At 41.5% G+C, this 12,798-nt stretch overlaps 1 protein-coding gene across 1 annotated transcript; it reads left to right on the top strand.

Annotated features, from left to right (window-relative positions):
* Positions 1-45: 45 nt before the first annotated feature.
* On the top strand, positions 46-11,520 carry CKAP2 (cytoskeleton associated protein 2). The gene is made up of 9 exons (XM_088522142.1): positions 46-106; positions 2,563-2,650; positions 4,609-4,687; positions 6,263-7,074; positions 8,053-8,242; positions 8,838-9,005; positions 9,528-9,600; positions 10,093-10,483; positions 11,148-11,520. The coding sequence occupies exons 1-9, from the start codon at positions 46-48 to the stop codon at positions 11,377-11,379; spliced, it is 2,094 nt and encodes a 697-aa protein (XP_088378268.1). The 3' UTR covers positions 11,380-11,520.
* Positions 11,521-12,798: the final 1,278 nt, after the last annotated feature.

The following is a 12,798-nucleotide window of genomic DNA, read 5'->3' as shown; positions in this document are numbered from 1 at the left end:
GGTGATTCAAACGGCCGCAGCGCCGCCTATAAAGCCGCGGCGGCCATGACTGCGCGGGCCTCGCCGCGCCTCCTGCCCAGCCGCCGCTCCGAGCCGGCCTTCAGAGGTGAGGGGCCGGGGGACGGGGAGCCAGAGGGGTCCCGGGCGGGCAGGGCTGCCGCAGCCGCCCGCGCAGGGCCGTTCCCGCTGCGCGTTGCTGAAGGAGCAGCGGGTGGGGAGTGCTGCCGTGCGGGAAGGTCGCCCGGAGCATCGCGCTGGGAGGACATAAGGCTTTCTTCCTACGGTTAATTCGCACCCAAACAAAGCTGCGAGTTTGTGAAAGGCCAGCCCCTCGTCCTAGGGCTGAATTCCAGAATAAATCCCGTGCAGTTTTGTCTTGGTGTTAATTTGCCTGCAGTATGTGTGGGTGTCTCTGCTCTGGGGCAATGTGGTGCCCTGGCAGGCTAGGAGTGTGTCACATCCCAGGCCAGTGTCCCCTGGCCCTGGGGTCACCCTCTTGGGGTGCTGGGCGTGAGTGACGGCCCTGTGTGTGTGAGATGAAAAGGGCAACCTTTTATTTTTCAAAGAGATGCATCCGATGCCCTGTAGCACTTTGCTTTGCAAATTCCCTAATGAAACCATGTAAGTCATCCTGAATAGCCCATAATTTTGCCCCTTAGGACACTTGGGCTCAGCTATGGTGCATGGTAATGTTGGCTGCATTTGTGCTGTTACTGACCCTTCTGCTTGATCATCCAAGTGCACTGAGCACATAAGCAAAGTCTTTATCTTCCTTTAAGCACCTTTGCTTTTTGTTAGTTGAATAATAACAGAAACTTCTCTCCCGACAGTTGAAAAAGACCCCAGACTTTGATTAATCAGTATAAAAGTACTTTTAAATAGCAGCCTCTATAAAAGCTGATTTATGTTTATGAAGTAAAAGAAGCTGAATACAAGCTACTACTAAAACTAATACTCAGATAATACAAACACTCAGCAACATCCTCCCTCAGTACTTAAAGCTCATCCAAGAACAGAATTGATGCAGCAAGCTTGGTGCATGTTGACAAGAACCTCACAGAGGTTTCCTTGCATTGGGAAAACCAGGTCTCCTCCAAACACACAATGAAACAAGCTCTGCTTTCCAAATTTGCCTGAACTTAAGCACAGTTGTCATCAGCTCTGAATGATTCTTCTGTAACTTCTTTGAGGTGTTTATTGTTGTCACTAGGCACAGGTAGCCAACAAATTAGTCATGTACCTGGCTCTTCAGCAGCAGAATTGGTCCAGCTTCATAAATCATCTTCATCATTGCAGTAAGCCCAAGTTTCAGTCCACTCCTAGTTCAGTGGTTCAGGCTTTGGTATGACAGTGCATGAGAACTTGCCCTTTTGGATCCTCCCAAGCTAGGAGGAGGCCTTAAGGATACTTGCCATGTTCTGTGGGACAAAAAAAAATTACTGTGGAACTGCACAGTGAAGTGTCTGTCCCCTGTCCCTCCCCCCCGCCCCTGCTTTAAAAGTCTAACATTTGTGTAACACTTTTGCAATTTCCAGAGTCTAAATTTGAATAATACAGAGCATCTTAGTCTTTAAGGGATCTTGTCCCTTCCAACTTCAGTGATTCTATGATTCTTAAGTGTGAACTGAGTGGTGAGCAAGGCAAGCAGAAAGGCTCAGGAGGGGGCTGCTAAGGAAGTTCAGCTTGATCTGCTAATTCCCTGAAGAAAACTTACAGGGATAAGTGAGCCTGTTCATGGTGGAGGATGGTGCAAAGCTACAAGTTCCTGAACGCTGTGAAGAAAGTGCTGCTCAGAGAGGCTCCTGTTAATGTTCTGCTCTGCCATCCCCCTGCATGTGAAACAGTTGAAGACTGAAAGTCCTCACTACCAAGCCTGGCTGTGTGACTGCTTTAACCCTTTGATTTGAGGGCTGTCCTCTTCCAGCTGCTTCCAGCTCCCTCGGGGGAAGAAAGGTCTCTGCAGAAGTTCCACAATGACAGTCTGATAGTGACTGCTGTGCAGGAAACCAGCAGAGAAAAGGGAAATAGTGTCCTTTTCTGGAATGATTTTCTGTGTTAAAACAAAGACTGCAGGTTTAAGAGCCCTTTCAGGACTGTCCTGCACTGTTCACACTGCTGCTGTTGGTCCAGCATTTGTGTGGATGCCCTTGTTGTTTTCCATCTGTGCAATGCTTGCCTTACAGCTATGACACGTGGAAAGTGCTTGCTGAACCAACTGTGTGTGTGAACCATTAGACAGGCCCACAAGGTGGGAAAGCCTACCTTCTTCCTGTTGCCAATCAGATGTTCTTTTAGATTACTAGTTAGTGTAGCCAAGCATCTGTTGTGTACAGATTTGCTCTAATTTCACTGTTAACTTTGCACTTAGCCTTTCTCAAGAAATGGAAGAATGTATGGGATGTTGTTAAGATGTGAATGTTAAACTGAAGACTTTCCTAACCAGTCTGAGTTTGATAATGTCTTGGTACTTTCCTAAACACACCTCCTGTCTTAAGAGACTGTTTGAACTAATAACTGAGGTGAGAATGAAGACAAATTAATATGATGTTTTTAATCCGCTAGAGCAAAGAAGACAAAAAGTTGAAGAATATCTGTCAAGAAAAAAGACCTTTTCTGGTGTGTGCATTCAAGAAAACCAGGCATCTTTCAGGTAATATCCTGCTTTCCCCTATAGATCTTGTTCCTTTATGAAATTTCATGGCCACTGCTTGCCTTTAACTTTCATTCTACTAATAAACAATGTCCCTAGCTTCTATGCAGGCTATGCTGTCTGTTCACTGTGTCTGTTTTACTCCTCTTCAAAACACTTAGTAGTTACTAATCCTACCATTAGTACTGATACCAGGGGCCTAACTTCTGTTAAAAATAAATGTACTGTAATTGAACCCAGCCTGTGCAATGGGTGAGCAGGTAGTAATAATATTTTGTTAGAACAGTATGGACTATCTCTCAACAGTCAATTGTACTTGCTAACTTTTTATTGTTGTAATTAAAGCTTCTTGCTGTTGGCCAAAGTTTGGCTAAATATTTCTTTAGTATAAAACTTCCACATAAGCAATTGAAGCTTCCTTGGGAAACAGTGGTGTGAAGCACCAAAGAGGATTCTAGCTGTAATGTTACTTCCTGGTGCAGCTTTGTCACTCTTAATTTGTCTGCAAATGGTGAATTGCAGCGTGAAGTTTGTGTTCATCCATTTGGACCCTTGTTACTTTACATATTTGAAGTGTCATGGTCCCATGTTCAACAGTGGGTGAAACCACTTCATGCTATAAATCTGCCTGGGCAATGACTTTTGAACATAAAATACACACAAATGCTGAGGATAAATACCCTCTGACACACTATGTAGGCAGTTGTTTTCATGTTGTAGAAGGCTATTTTGTACTAGAAAATCGGTGCAAACTGCATGCCTTGTAGCAATAGCCATCTTAATTTAGTGTCTGGTCTACTTCAACCCTTTTCCTTGTTTTCATTCAGTTCCTTCCCTGGCTATCGAATTCCTGGGCTATTTATAGCTTTCAGTTAACTTGCTGTTAGGTGTGGTCATGACTAATGCTTTTATTTTGCAGATATTTTGCTTTCTGGAAGCTGTTACTGGCCTGCACTGTGGGCTGGCCTTAAGACTGGCTTTTCTGTTCAGTTCCCTTAACTGACTCTGCAACATAGGTGTGAAAAAAGTGATACCATGATATAAAAAGCTTTCTCCAGCATTCAGAAATACCTGAATACATTTACCTTCCTTTTCAATGCAATTAGTTTCCAGAACAAAATCTGATACAAAGACATTAGCTGCTACCCAGAATATTACTATTAATTTTAAGCTGTGGGCAGCTTGTGCTACTTGTTCTATATGTTGTATCATAGAATCACAGAATGCTTAAGGTTGGAAGGGACCTCTAGAGATCATCTAGTCCAACCCCCCTGCACACGCAGGGTCACCTAGAGCATATGGCACAGGACTGCGTCCAAGCGGGTTTGGATCATGAAGCATTTGAGGAAGAATTTGAATTAACTTGAAAATGAAATGCTCTTTTGAGTTGTCATTAGATTTTTTTCATAGCTTCTGGCATTGGTGGGTTTGGTACTCACTGTGTAGTGGGATCTTGACAGCTCTGGTGCCCAGGTGCAGGTTTTGGAAGCTCAGTGTCATGCATTTCTGCACATATTCACCTCAACAGCCTGGCCTTGGATTACTGCAATAATCTGTCTAGCTCCAACACTTCTTGCTTCTGCAGCATTTTGCTCCTTCTCCCCCTCTCCTCTCTCCAAACATACAGTATGTGCAGAATGTGACCTCTTTAGGAGATGTGTCACATAAGACAGGTTGTTCCCCTTAAACATGAGTGGTGGCTGCAGTAAATATGGTCTGTTCCTTGCTCTCCCCTCCAAGCTAGTCACTTCTTAATGGTGCAGGAAGCGATGCTCTGCAGTCTCAACTATTGATGCTACTTGATTAGCAATTTATCTTTCCTGGGGGAAGAATACAAGCTGAATAGAAAGGCTTCAGTGTGAATTGAGCCTGTAGACTTCCACCTGGAGCATGTTAACTTACTCTTAAAAATATGTTATTTTGTAAGATGATCTAAATTGTCTTTTGTTTTTTTTAAGCAGTAACAGAACTGGAAAAGTAACTAGCAGAAAACTGCAAGACAAAATACAGACCTTAAAATCTGCAAGGTCAAAAATGGTAAGTCTTTTCTTAGACTGATATTCAAATACTGATGGCATTTGTTTTTGTGGCTCCAGTGTTCCACTTAAACATTTTTAGTGCACTGCCACATTACTGTATGCAGTGCAAGATACTGAAACTTCATTTGTACCTGACTGGAGAGGGCATAGAGAGTTATTGCTCAAATAAAGTGGGTTCAGTTTTCATACCCTGGGGATTTTGGAGCTGCTTGGATAGATTTAGTCTTCAGGACTTTTTTTTTTAAAAAAAAAAAAAAGAAAATCTGAGCAATCTTCTGTTGTCAGTATTAGCATTGCACTAAGTTAGTTGATTTCCCCTCTGCTCCTCCTCAAACCCCCAAAAGATGCCAACACACCAACTCATAAACAATGCTGGCAAACTTTGTGCTCAGAAGCCAATGCTGAACACTTCATCAGAGTTTAAAGAAAAGTTTCTGGTGCATAATTTTGTCCAACTTTTCCAGAATTGATATGTGCATATGTTTTGCTAGGAAGAGCAAAATATGTATTCCTCTCTAGATCTTAGCAAAGTTGGGGAAACACTAAACAACCTGTTTTCATCTTAGATGGTCTTGTGTTCAGCTTGGTCTGGTAATTTCTCATGTCCTTCTAAAAATGAATTGACAAATCTGGTGCGTCCTTTAACTAACCAGTTCTTGGGTGCATCAGCTCGTATAGTCCTGATCAAACCTAAAATTAATTCTGAATGGCAGTTCAGGAAGTAAGATGTAGTACAGTTTTTCCTACAATTCAAGGATATTCTCCTATAAGGAAGGTATGTTCTGCTTTAGTTGGATTTTGAGCCAAATCCTAAACAGTGGCTTCAAAAGTTAACAATATTGTCTGCAGCAGTACTTTCCTAGCCCACATGAGCAACAAACTCCAGTTTCTACAACCCTCCATGTTGCTGTTCTGGTATTTTTTAGTGCCTTTGGATATTTCACTTTTCCATAGGCTGCTGCTTGAACAGTGCTGCATTAGTGCTGTAGAAGAGCTTCTGAAGGAAAACACTAGATCCCGCTTCTCATGACCTCTCAGCTAGGATTATGCTGAGAACATACAGTCAAGATTTGCAAGAAATATTAAGGGAGAATGGAAGAGATAATATTCAAATGTCTCTTTATCTATTTGCTGCTCTTCATCTATTTTATTTTATTGCTCATTAGTAAGAAGATTTCTCTCTTCTGGTAACATAAGCTAATACTTTTCTCAATGACTTTATTTGCTACTTTGTCTGAAGAGGCCATCTGCACTAAGGGGAGAAAGGGTGCAGTGCTGGGGTATTTGAAGTGGGCTATTGCTTCTGGCTCTATGCAACCCAAAGGAAATTTGCATTTGTGACCATCTTTTTTTGGAAAGTAGTGTTGGCAAGTGATTACTGACAATTGCCTTGAGTCTAGTGTCTGTATATATCCTACAGGCAGAGTTCAGACAATTCATACTTGATTCTTGGATGTGAATTCTGCAGTAACAGATGACTTTCTGTAAATGCATGTAAGGCCCCTTTCAGAAATGAGTAACATGCAGCATGAATGTATGTCTAACACTTCCATGGATGTGCCTTTTATTTCAGGGAGATGCAGAGAATGCTGATAATCTTTCATTGGATCAATCAAGCAGAACCTTAGAAGAAAATGTTCCTATAAAGTCTTCTACAATCACTCTGGCACATTCTGCAGTGGGGACAAACTATAATCCTGATGTTCCTTCCAAGGATGAAGTCACTGAAATAAAATCTCAGCATGGGTCACTTAGCCAGTCTTTCCTGCATGTCAGGAGCATAAAAGAGAAGCAACTAATTGCAGAAAAACAAAATTCAAATATTAGCCTACTAAAGAAACCTGTGCTTGGTACATATCGTGGCAAAGTTATTCAATCAAAAATAAATTCCTTCCGAAACGCACCAAAAAGTGAGGTGGGGGAGAGGTCCCTGACAGACAAGAAGCCTCTTGTTTCTGCCACTAAACCATCTGTAAGATCTTTTTCCAGAAGCAATTGCAATGTAGTTATGAAGACCATCAAAGTCACAAACTCCCCTAATTCTGGAAAACCAAAAGGTGTCCTCCCATTCCAGAGTAAATCAGTCATCAAAGCTATTAGCTCACAGTCCAGTCTGAATAAGCAACAATCAAAATCTGCTGTCTCGCTGACAAAAGTAGCAGTCCAGAAGATGGTTGATAGAAGAGGCTCAGTGCCACAGAGGTCTGGGTCAAACAACACTGACCACAAAACATCAGTGGTGAAAAAAGATTCTTGCGGAGATGCGAGACCAGGAGCTACAGGAAAAGCAACTTCTGCTCTTCCTGTTACCAAGTCAGGACAGAATTCTAGAGCTATTGGCAACAGCAAATCTCTTCTGCCAAAAGAGTCAGCAGAAGAGAGAAGGTAACTGAATTATTCTCTTGTAGCTTGGTTGTAAATGAACTGATCTGTCCGTTCTTGTAAATGCATTGAAAACTAAACTCAGTGTTTGAACTTCATGCTGACCAAAAGTCAGTAGTCTGAAAACTGCAGTCTTGCACTGAAAAATTGGGATTTGGACCAAATGCAGCAGCTTTTTGGCTTACAGCTTGTTCTGTGCAAATTTGAATAAAAACTTTGTGTGTTTCCAGTTTCAGGCAAAGTGTTGTGACAATCTCAGTAAGCATGTTGCAGATACTCCTGTAAGTGAATTTTGCATGTACATCATTGCAAAAAACCTCAAAAATGTGCAAAATGCTTATAGTAGTGAGCACATTCATAGGCAGAAGGAGAGCATTTGTCAGTGAAATACTTTTCAGCTTCAAACACAGCCTAGGTGATGGGGCAAAGCTGTGTGATCTAAAAGTTGTAGAAAGTTTAACAAAACTTGGTGGTCTTTGGAGAGAGGGAAATTGAATGGATATGAAAACAGAATTGCACTTAAAGACAATATCAATTCCAGATTTAAATGCTGTATTAGTGTCCACAGTTGCTCAGTTGCCTTTAGAGACAATCTTCCTTTAGAGCTTTGAATCTTCCTCTGCTCTGAGGTGGGTGATGGTGGTCATGGAAGAGAGATGCCACAGAGCAACAGATGGGAAATGCATTTTTACCCTCTCCAGAAAAAAGAATTTGTAGTCTTGGCCTTGCTGCTTCTGGAAAAGGAGAGATTCAGGTAGTGCAGCTCGGCTGGTAAGTAGCAACGGGGGTGTCAGTTGTGATTCTGAGGTTTCTGTACAGATGTGCGTGGCAACTGTATGCCCCTTGGGTTAAAGAGACAGCCCCCTAGTCCTTTCTGTGGTTACTTACCTTGTCATGAGGTATGTCTGTCTGTGACTTACCCTAATTAGTGTCAATCACTGCAGAAATTGATTTGATTAGGGTTCATGTTCTTAAATGCAGAGTTCGCCTGGCTGAATGGAGGGCAACCAGAGGGAGAGTGATGAAGAGGCCACCTCTGTCGGTAACCCTGGGAACCCAGTCTAAAAGTGAATCACAGGAGCCCTCTTCCTCTGAAGGGTCTTCAGAGCATTTGTTACATGATGAAAAAGTCAACAAGACTCTCTCAGAATGTCTGCAGTTAACTGAACAGGTATGAAATCTCTTGCCTGCCAAGTTAAATGTAATCATATAGATGCCTAGGCTATGGAAGTGCTGTAGATATGGTGGCACTGTGACACAATGCAGGGCCTAACTGTACCCCAGATAAACCAATATCATAGCTTTTTTCTGACACAAAACATTTTTTTTGCTGAGCTTCACTAGTTTATTGAGCTGTCTGATGAGACTAGCTATAACATTAAAGTAGCAAGATAGAAAACCATAAATGAATGATATTCTAGCTTAATTGCTTCATAGCTAATAATATGCACTTGTAGAAACTTTGGACCTCTGAATAACCTGTTTACAGTAGCTCTGCATGTGTGCTATGGACTCTGCTACCCATTCTGCTTATAACAGTGTTCAAATAGCTTGTTTGGAAGAACAGGTGAATGAAAAGTCTCCTGTTAAAGTGAACATATCATACTCCTGCATGGTTCAGTCTAGTAAATACTTACTACCTTCAACTTTCATAGTCACTATTCAGAGGAAAAAAAAAAACTTTTTATTTTTGGTCAAACCCACCTAAAATATACTGCTTCTGAATGTTCACTTCAGCTAAATCTCTCCTCTCCTGTACACTTTAGGGATGTCAAAGGGATGAAGTAGATGCCATGTTGGAAGACCTGATAAAGAATATTCCTGGGGCTAAAAAACTTGCAAAATACTGGATCTGCTGTATGCGTCTTGAACAGATGGGCCCTATTGAAAAGCTCATTGAGGTCTATGAGGAAGCCATTTTGGCAGGAGCAATGGTAAGAAAACCTGTTTGTAAGATAAATTAATTTAAAGGCATGAAAAGTATAGCCTATAAAACTACTATTTAAAAATATTTTTAATAATAGGATAGCCATCTGTGCTACTTAAGCAAAAACTGGCATTTCCTCTAACCTCCACAGTGCATGTGTGTGGTTTTTTTTTTTTTGAGGAGAAAGGTTTTAAGGTCATAAAAATACCATTAGATACTTTCTACTAAGCAGAAATCGAGGACTGAAACTTTTGAATAATCCCTCCCTGCTCTCCCCCCCAAATTTATTTTACATTTAATAGTGGACTTAATTCCTGTGCTTTAATTATCAGCAAGATTTTAGTGTATCAAACATAGATTTGCCATGTAGCAGGATTCACTTAAGTATTCGGATTTATATTCCAACAGCAGTGAAGGATTTTTAACATGAACATTGTGATCTGCACCACTTTCCATGTAACTGCTATACCAAAGAGCTGAAATTAACTTTGAGGTTGTTTTTCTATAACAGTAACAAACTTTCTTTTAGCCAAAAGATGAACTACGGTGCTCACTGATAGATGTTATGAAAAATACTGAAAACCTGTTGAAGTCTGAGGATGGTAAGTTTGGGTACTTTGACTTGATGGGCAGCATGAATAAGCTGTTCAGACTGTGTGTATATAAGATTTTATTTTATGGCAACTTTCCCTGTGAGGATGTTGTATTTTCAGTTATTGAAAATTAATATTGATAAATCCTTTTCAATTGTAGAAATGTTAACATGGGTAGTAGCTAGTGGTGGACATGTCTTCATGTTGAGATTTCTCACTGAAGCTCTATCAGATGAATGTTGATCAGCTTCTTTAAGCTGTGAGAGCTAAAAATGAGTTGTCTTAGGTGTTTAAGATGTCCCAATATTAAAAGCAGTTTTGGAAACAAAGTGGCCATATACCTGTTCAATACAGCGTATTTTATAATGAAAACCTGGCAAAATCTTTCGGAGATATCCCTAAGAAGATTAAAATACTTATTGAGCCCTTGTACCACATGGTGATCAACTTCTCCTTTTGTTTGCAACTAATACAGCTGTACTTCCCATGTTTTAATTTTAGGGGGAGCCGTGATAGAAGCTCATTTAAGGGAGGTGGCAGAAGTCAGCAAGGAAGCCAGCTCATCTGCAGAGCAAGTTCAGGAGGTCTTAAAGGAGCTCAACTCAAATGAGGACCAGAAAACAGAGGGAGATAGGAAGGCAGAGACTAGCAATGAAGTGATCAAAAATGAAGAAATGGATTTAGACTTGAAGACAAGAAAGGAGATCTTGCCAAAAAAGAATAAAAAGCACAAAACAAAAGATCGTACAAAGAAGTCAGGAAAATGGGAAGCAGAAGAGCAGAGTGAAGACAGGGTAAAAGATGAGATGCGAGCACTTAATTCTCCTGGCAAGGAAAATGATGCATTTTATTTAATGAAATACAATCAACCTACAACTCCATACTTAGAAAGGTAAGGTTATTTGAGATTACTATGGAAATCTTGCAGTATCTGGGTTTTAAGAACTTTTTTTTTCCTGCTCTTTCTACTTTTCAGTGCATTGTTTTTCTAATTTTTAACAGACCTAGCTTTGACAATTGAGGCCTTAAATTCAAAAGGACTGTTTTGTTTGTCAAATCCCTAACTACTGAGTAACTGAATGCCTTTATATAGTAAAGGCATGAATTCAGGATCCTCCTTTCCAAATCCCATGTGCATTTCCACCCTGGCCTGGGTAAAGGGAAAATAGACTTTCCTCAGTTATTTCCTTTCTCAAACATAAATGTGGTTGCAGTCATAAATTAGAAGGAAAGTGAACAAGATATCCTCTTGACAATAACCTTGATTGTATCTTGAGGCAAAAATCTAGATGGTAATTCTGGAACAAAAGAAATAACACATTCTTTATTGCCACCAAATTAAAATATTTTGCCCAGGGAAGAGTTGCACAAAATCCATGGTTTTCCAGTTGCAAATATGAAGGGGAAGGGCCTGTTTGTTTCCTCTTGCTATGGAAATGTGAAGGTCATAACTGAGGACTGAGGGAGTCATGACTTGCTACTCCTACTAGATACTGCATAGTTAATGTTTATAATTAGGTAACTATGTTTAATATAATATTTTTTTCTTTTCCAAGTATGAAGATGCGCCATGAGGCAAATGACTCCAGTGCTAAAGACCTGAAAATTGCAACCCCTTTACGATATTCTCAACGTCTACGGGAGAAGATGTGCAAGTTGCCAGACAAGGATCACAATCTCTGTGCCCCTTCACTTGAACAGCTGGGGGAACTGGGATCAAAACCCACTGCATGTATCTCCAAGCAGAACAGTACACTTGAAGAAACAAGTGCTGATGTTGAGGAGTAAAATAGTAATAACTGGGGGGAGGAGCTATTGGATCCTTTTTAAAGAGGTTTGCTTTTTAACAAATTTGAGATGCTACCCAAAACTTGCAAGGATGACTTAAAGATCAAATTTGACTGCTTTTTGTCACTAAACTTTTAAATTTGTAAACTTGTGTATGCTCCCAGACTCCTGTAGTAAAATGGGTCTCCTTTAGTACTTAAACATCAGTGTCTTCATGTTAAATGATTCATCCTAAATAGTCAATTAAGGCTGTTTAACATACTACATGTAGTAGTTTTGCAGTTGTAATGTACTGCTGGCAATGCCTTAAGTGTCCTGCTAGGGAAATACCTACTCTAGCCCCTTTTAGCTTTTAAAAATTGAAACCAGCTAGTAATGAGTGGAACTAATCTAAACAATATCCATAGTATCCATTTTAGAGATTATTTCAATAAACTGACTTTAATCCCTTCAATTACTGGGATTATTAACTAATTTACCTTAGGTAAACTCTCATACACTAATTACTATGTTACTATTCCAATACTGTGTTTTGTGTTAGTCTGTAATATGGTAGGTTTGATTAAATGGACCTGTATTTGTTCTTTATTTATGGGTTTAGGCTGGAAATTGTAATTGCAAAGTGGTTACAGGGCCCAAGGTAGTTGCTTTATTGGAAGTGAGCAGACACATGCAGAATGCCATGAAATTTTTCAACTCCAAAGAGAAGTTGGGTGTGTTATGTTTATTGCGGTGGGTGAAGATTAGCTCGTGTGCATTAATAAAGCTGAACCGTTGCTCATTTTTGGTCTCCCGTGGCTCTTACTCCCCGTGCGAGCTGTGGTGTTACAGGGGTGGTAGTGCTGTACTCGCCACCCCCACACTGTCGCCGTCCCCGAGGCGCTTCGGGGACGTACGGGGCCGCCCCGGCCGCCGCCATCTTGCCGCTGGTCCCGCCTAGCCCGCTCCCGCCTCGCCGCCCCCGCGAGCCTGAGGTGTCCGCAGCGCCCCGCGGTAACCGCCGTCCCCGCGGCCCCTGCCCCGGGGCTCCGTGGAGCTTCCTCCGGGCGCGGCCCGCGCCGTCCTGCGGGACGCGGCGGCTGCTGCGCCGCGCTTCCATGCGCCGGGAGCGAAGCGGGGTGGGAGAGGAAAAGCCAAAGAAATCCGCAAAATATCGGAGTGGGTTGAGCTGTGTGGCTTTATCATCCCTCTGGCTTTGTTTGTTTTTCACGTGTGCTTAAATCAGCCTAGGCATATTATAGATACATACCTTAAGGTGTGAGTGAAATGATTAGCGTTTGAGGGCCGCGCCCTCTTGAACAGACTTCATCAGTGTGCTCAAGTGCTGTGCATGCATATCCATGCGTCTAAGTTACCGGTGGAACTGCTGGTGACTTAGCTTAAAAGTGCCGATGGTTTAAAGGGAATGCATAGTCTGGA

Source organism: Tinamus guttatus, unplaced genomic scaffold, assembly GCF_059628265.1.
Source record: "Tinamus guttatus ecotype Peru unplaced genomic scaffold, ASM5962826v1 Tinamus_guttatus_pri_ptg000150l, whole genome shotgun sequence".
Taxonomy (NCBI): Eukaryota; Metazoa; Chordata; class Aves; order Tinamiformes; family Tinamidae; genus Tinamus; species Tinamus guttatus.
Note: the sequence above shows the minus strand (reverse complement) of the source record. Positions and strands in the feature narration are given on the sequence as shown.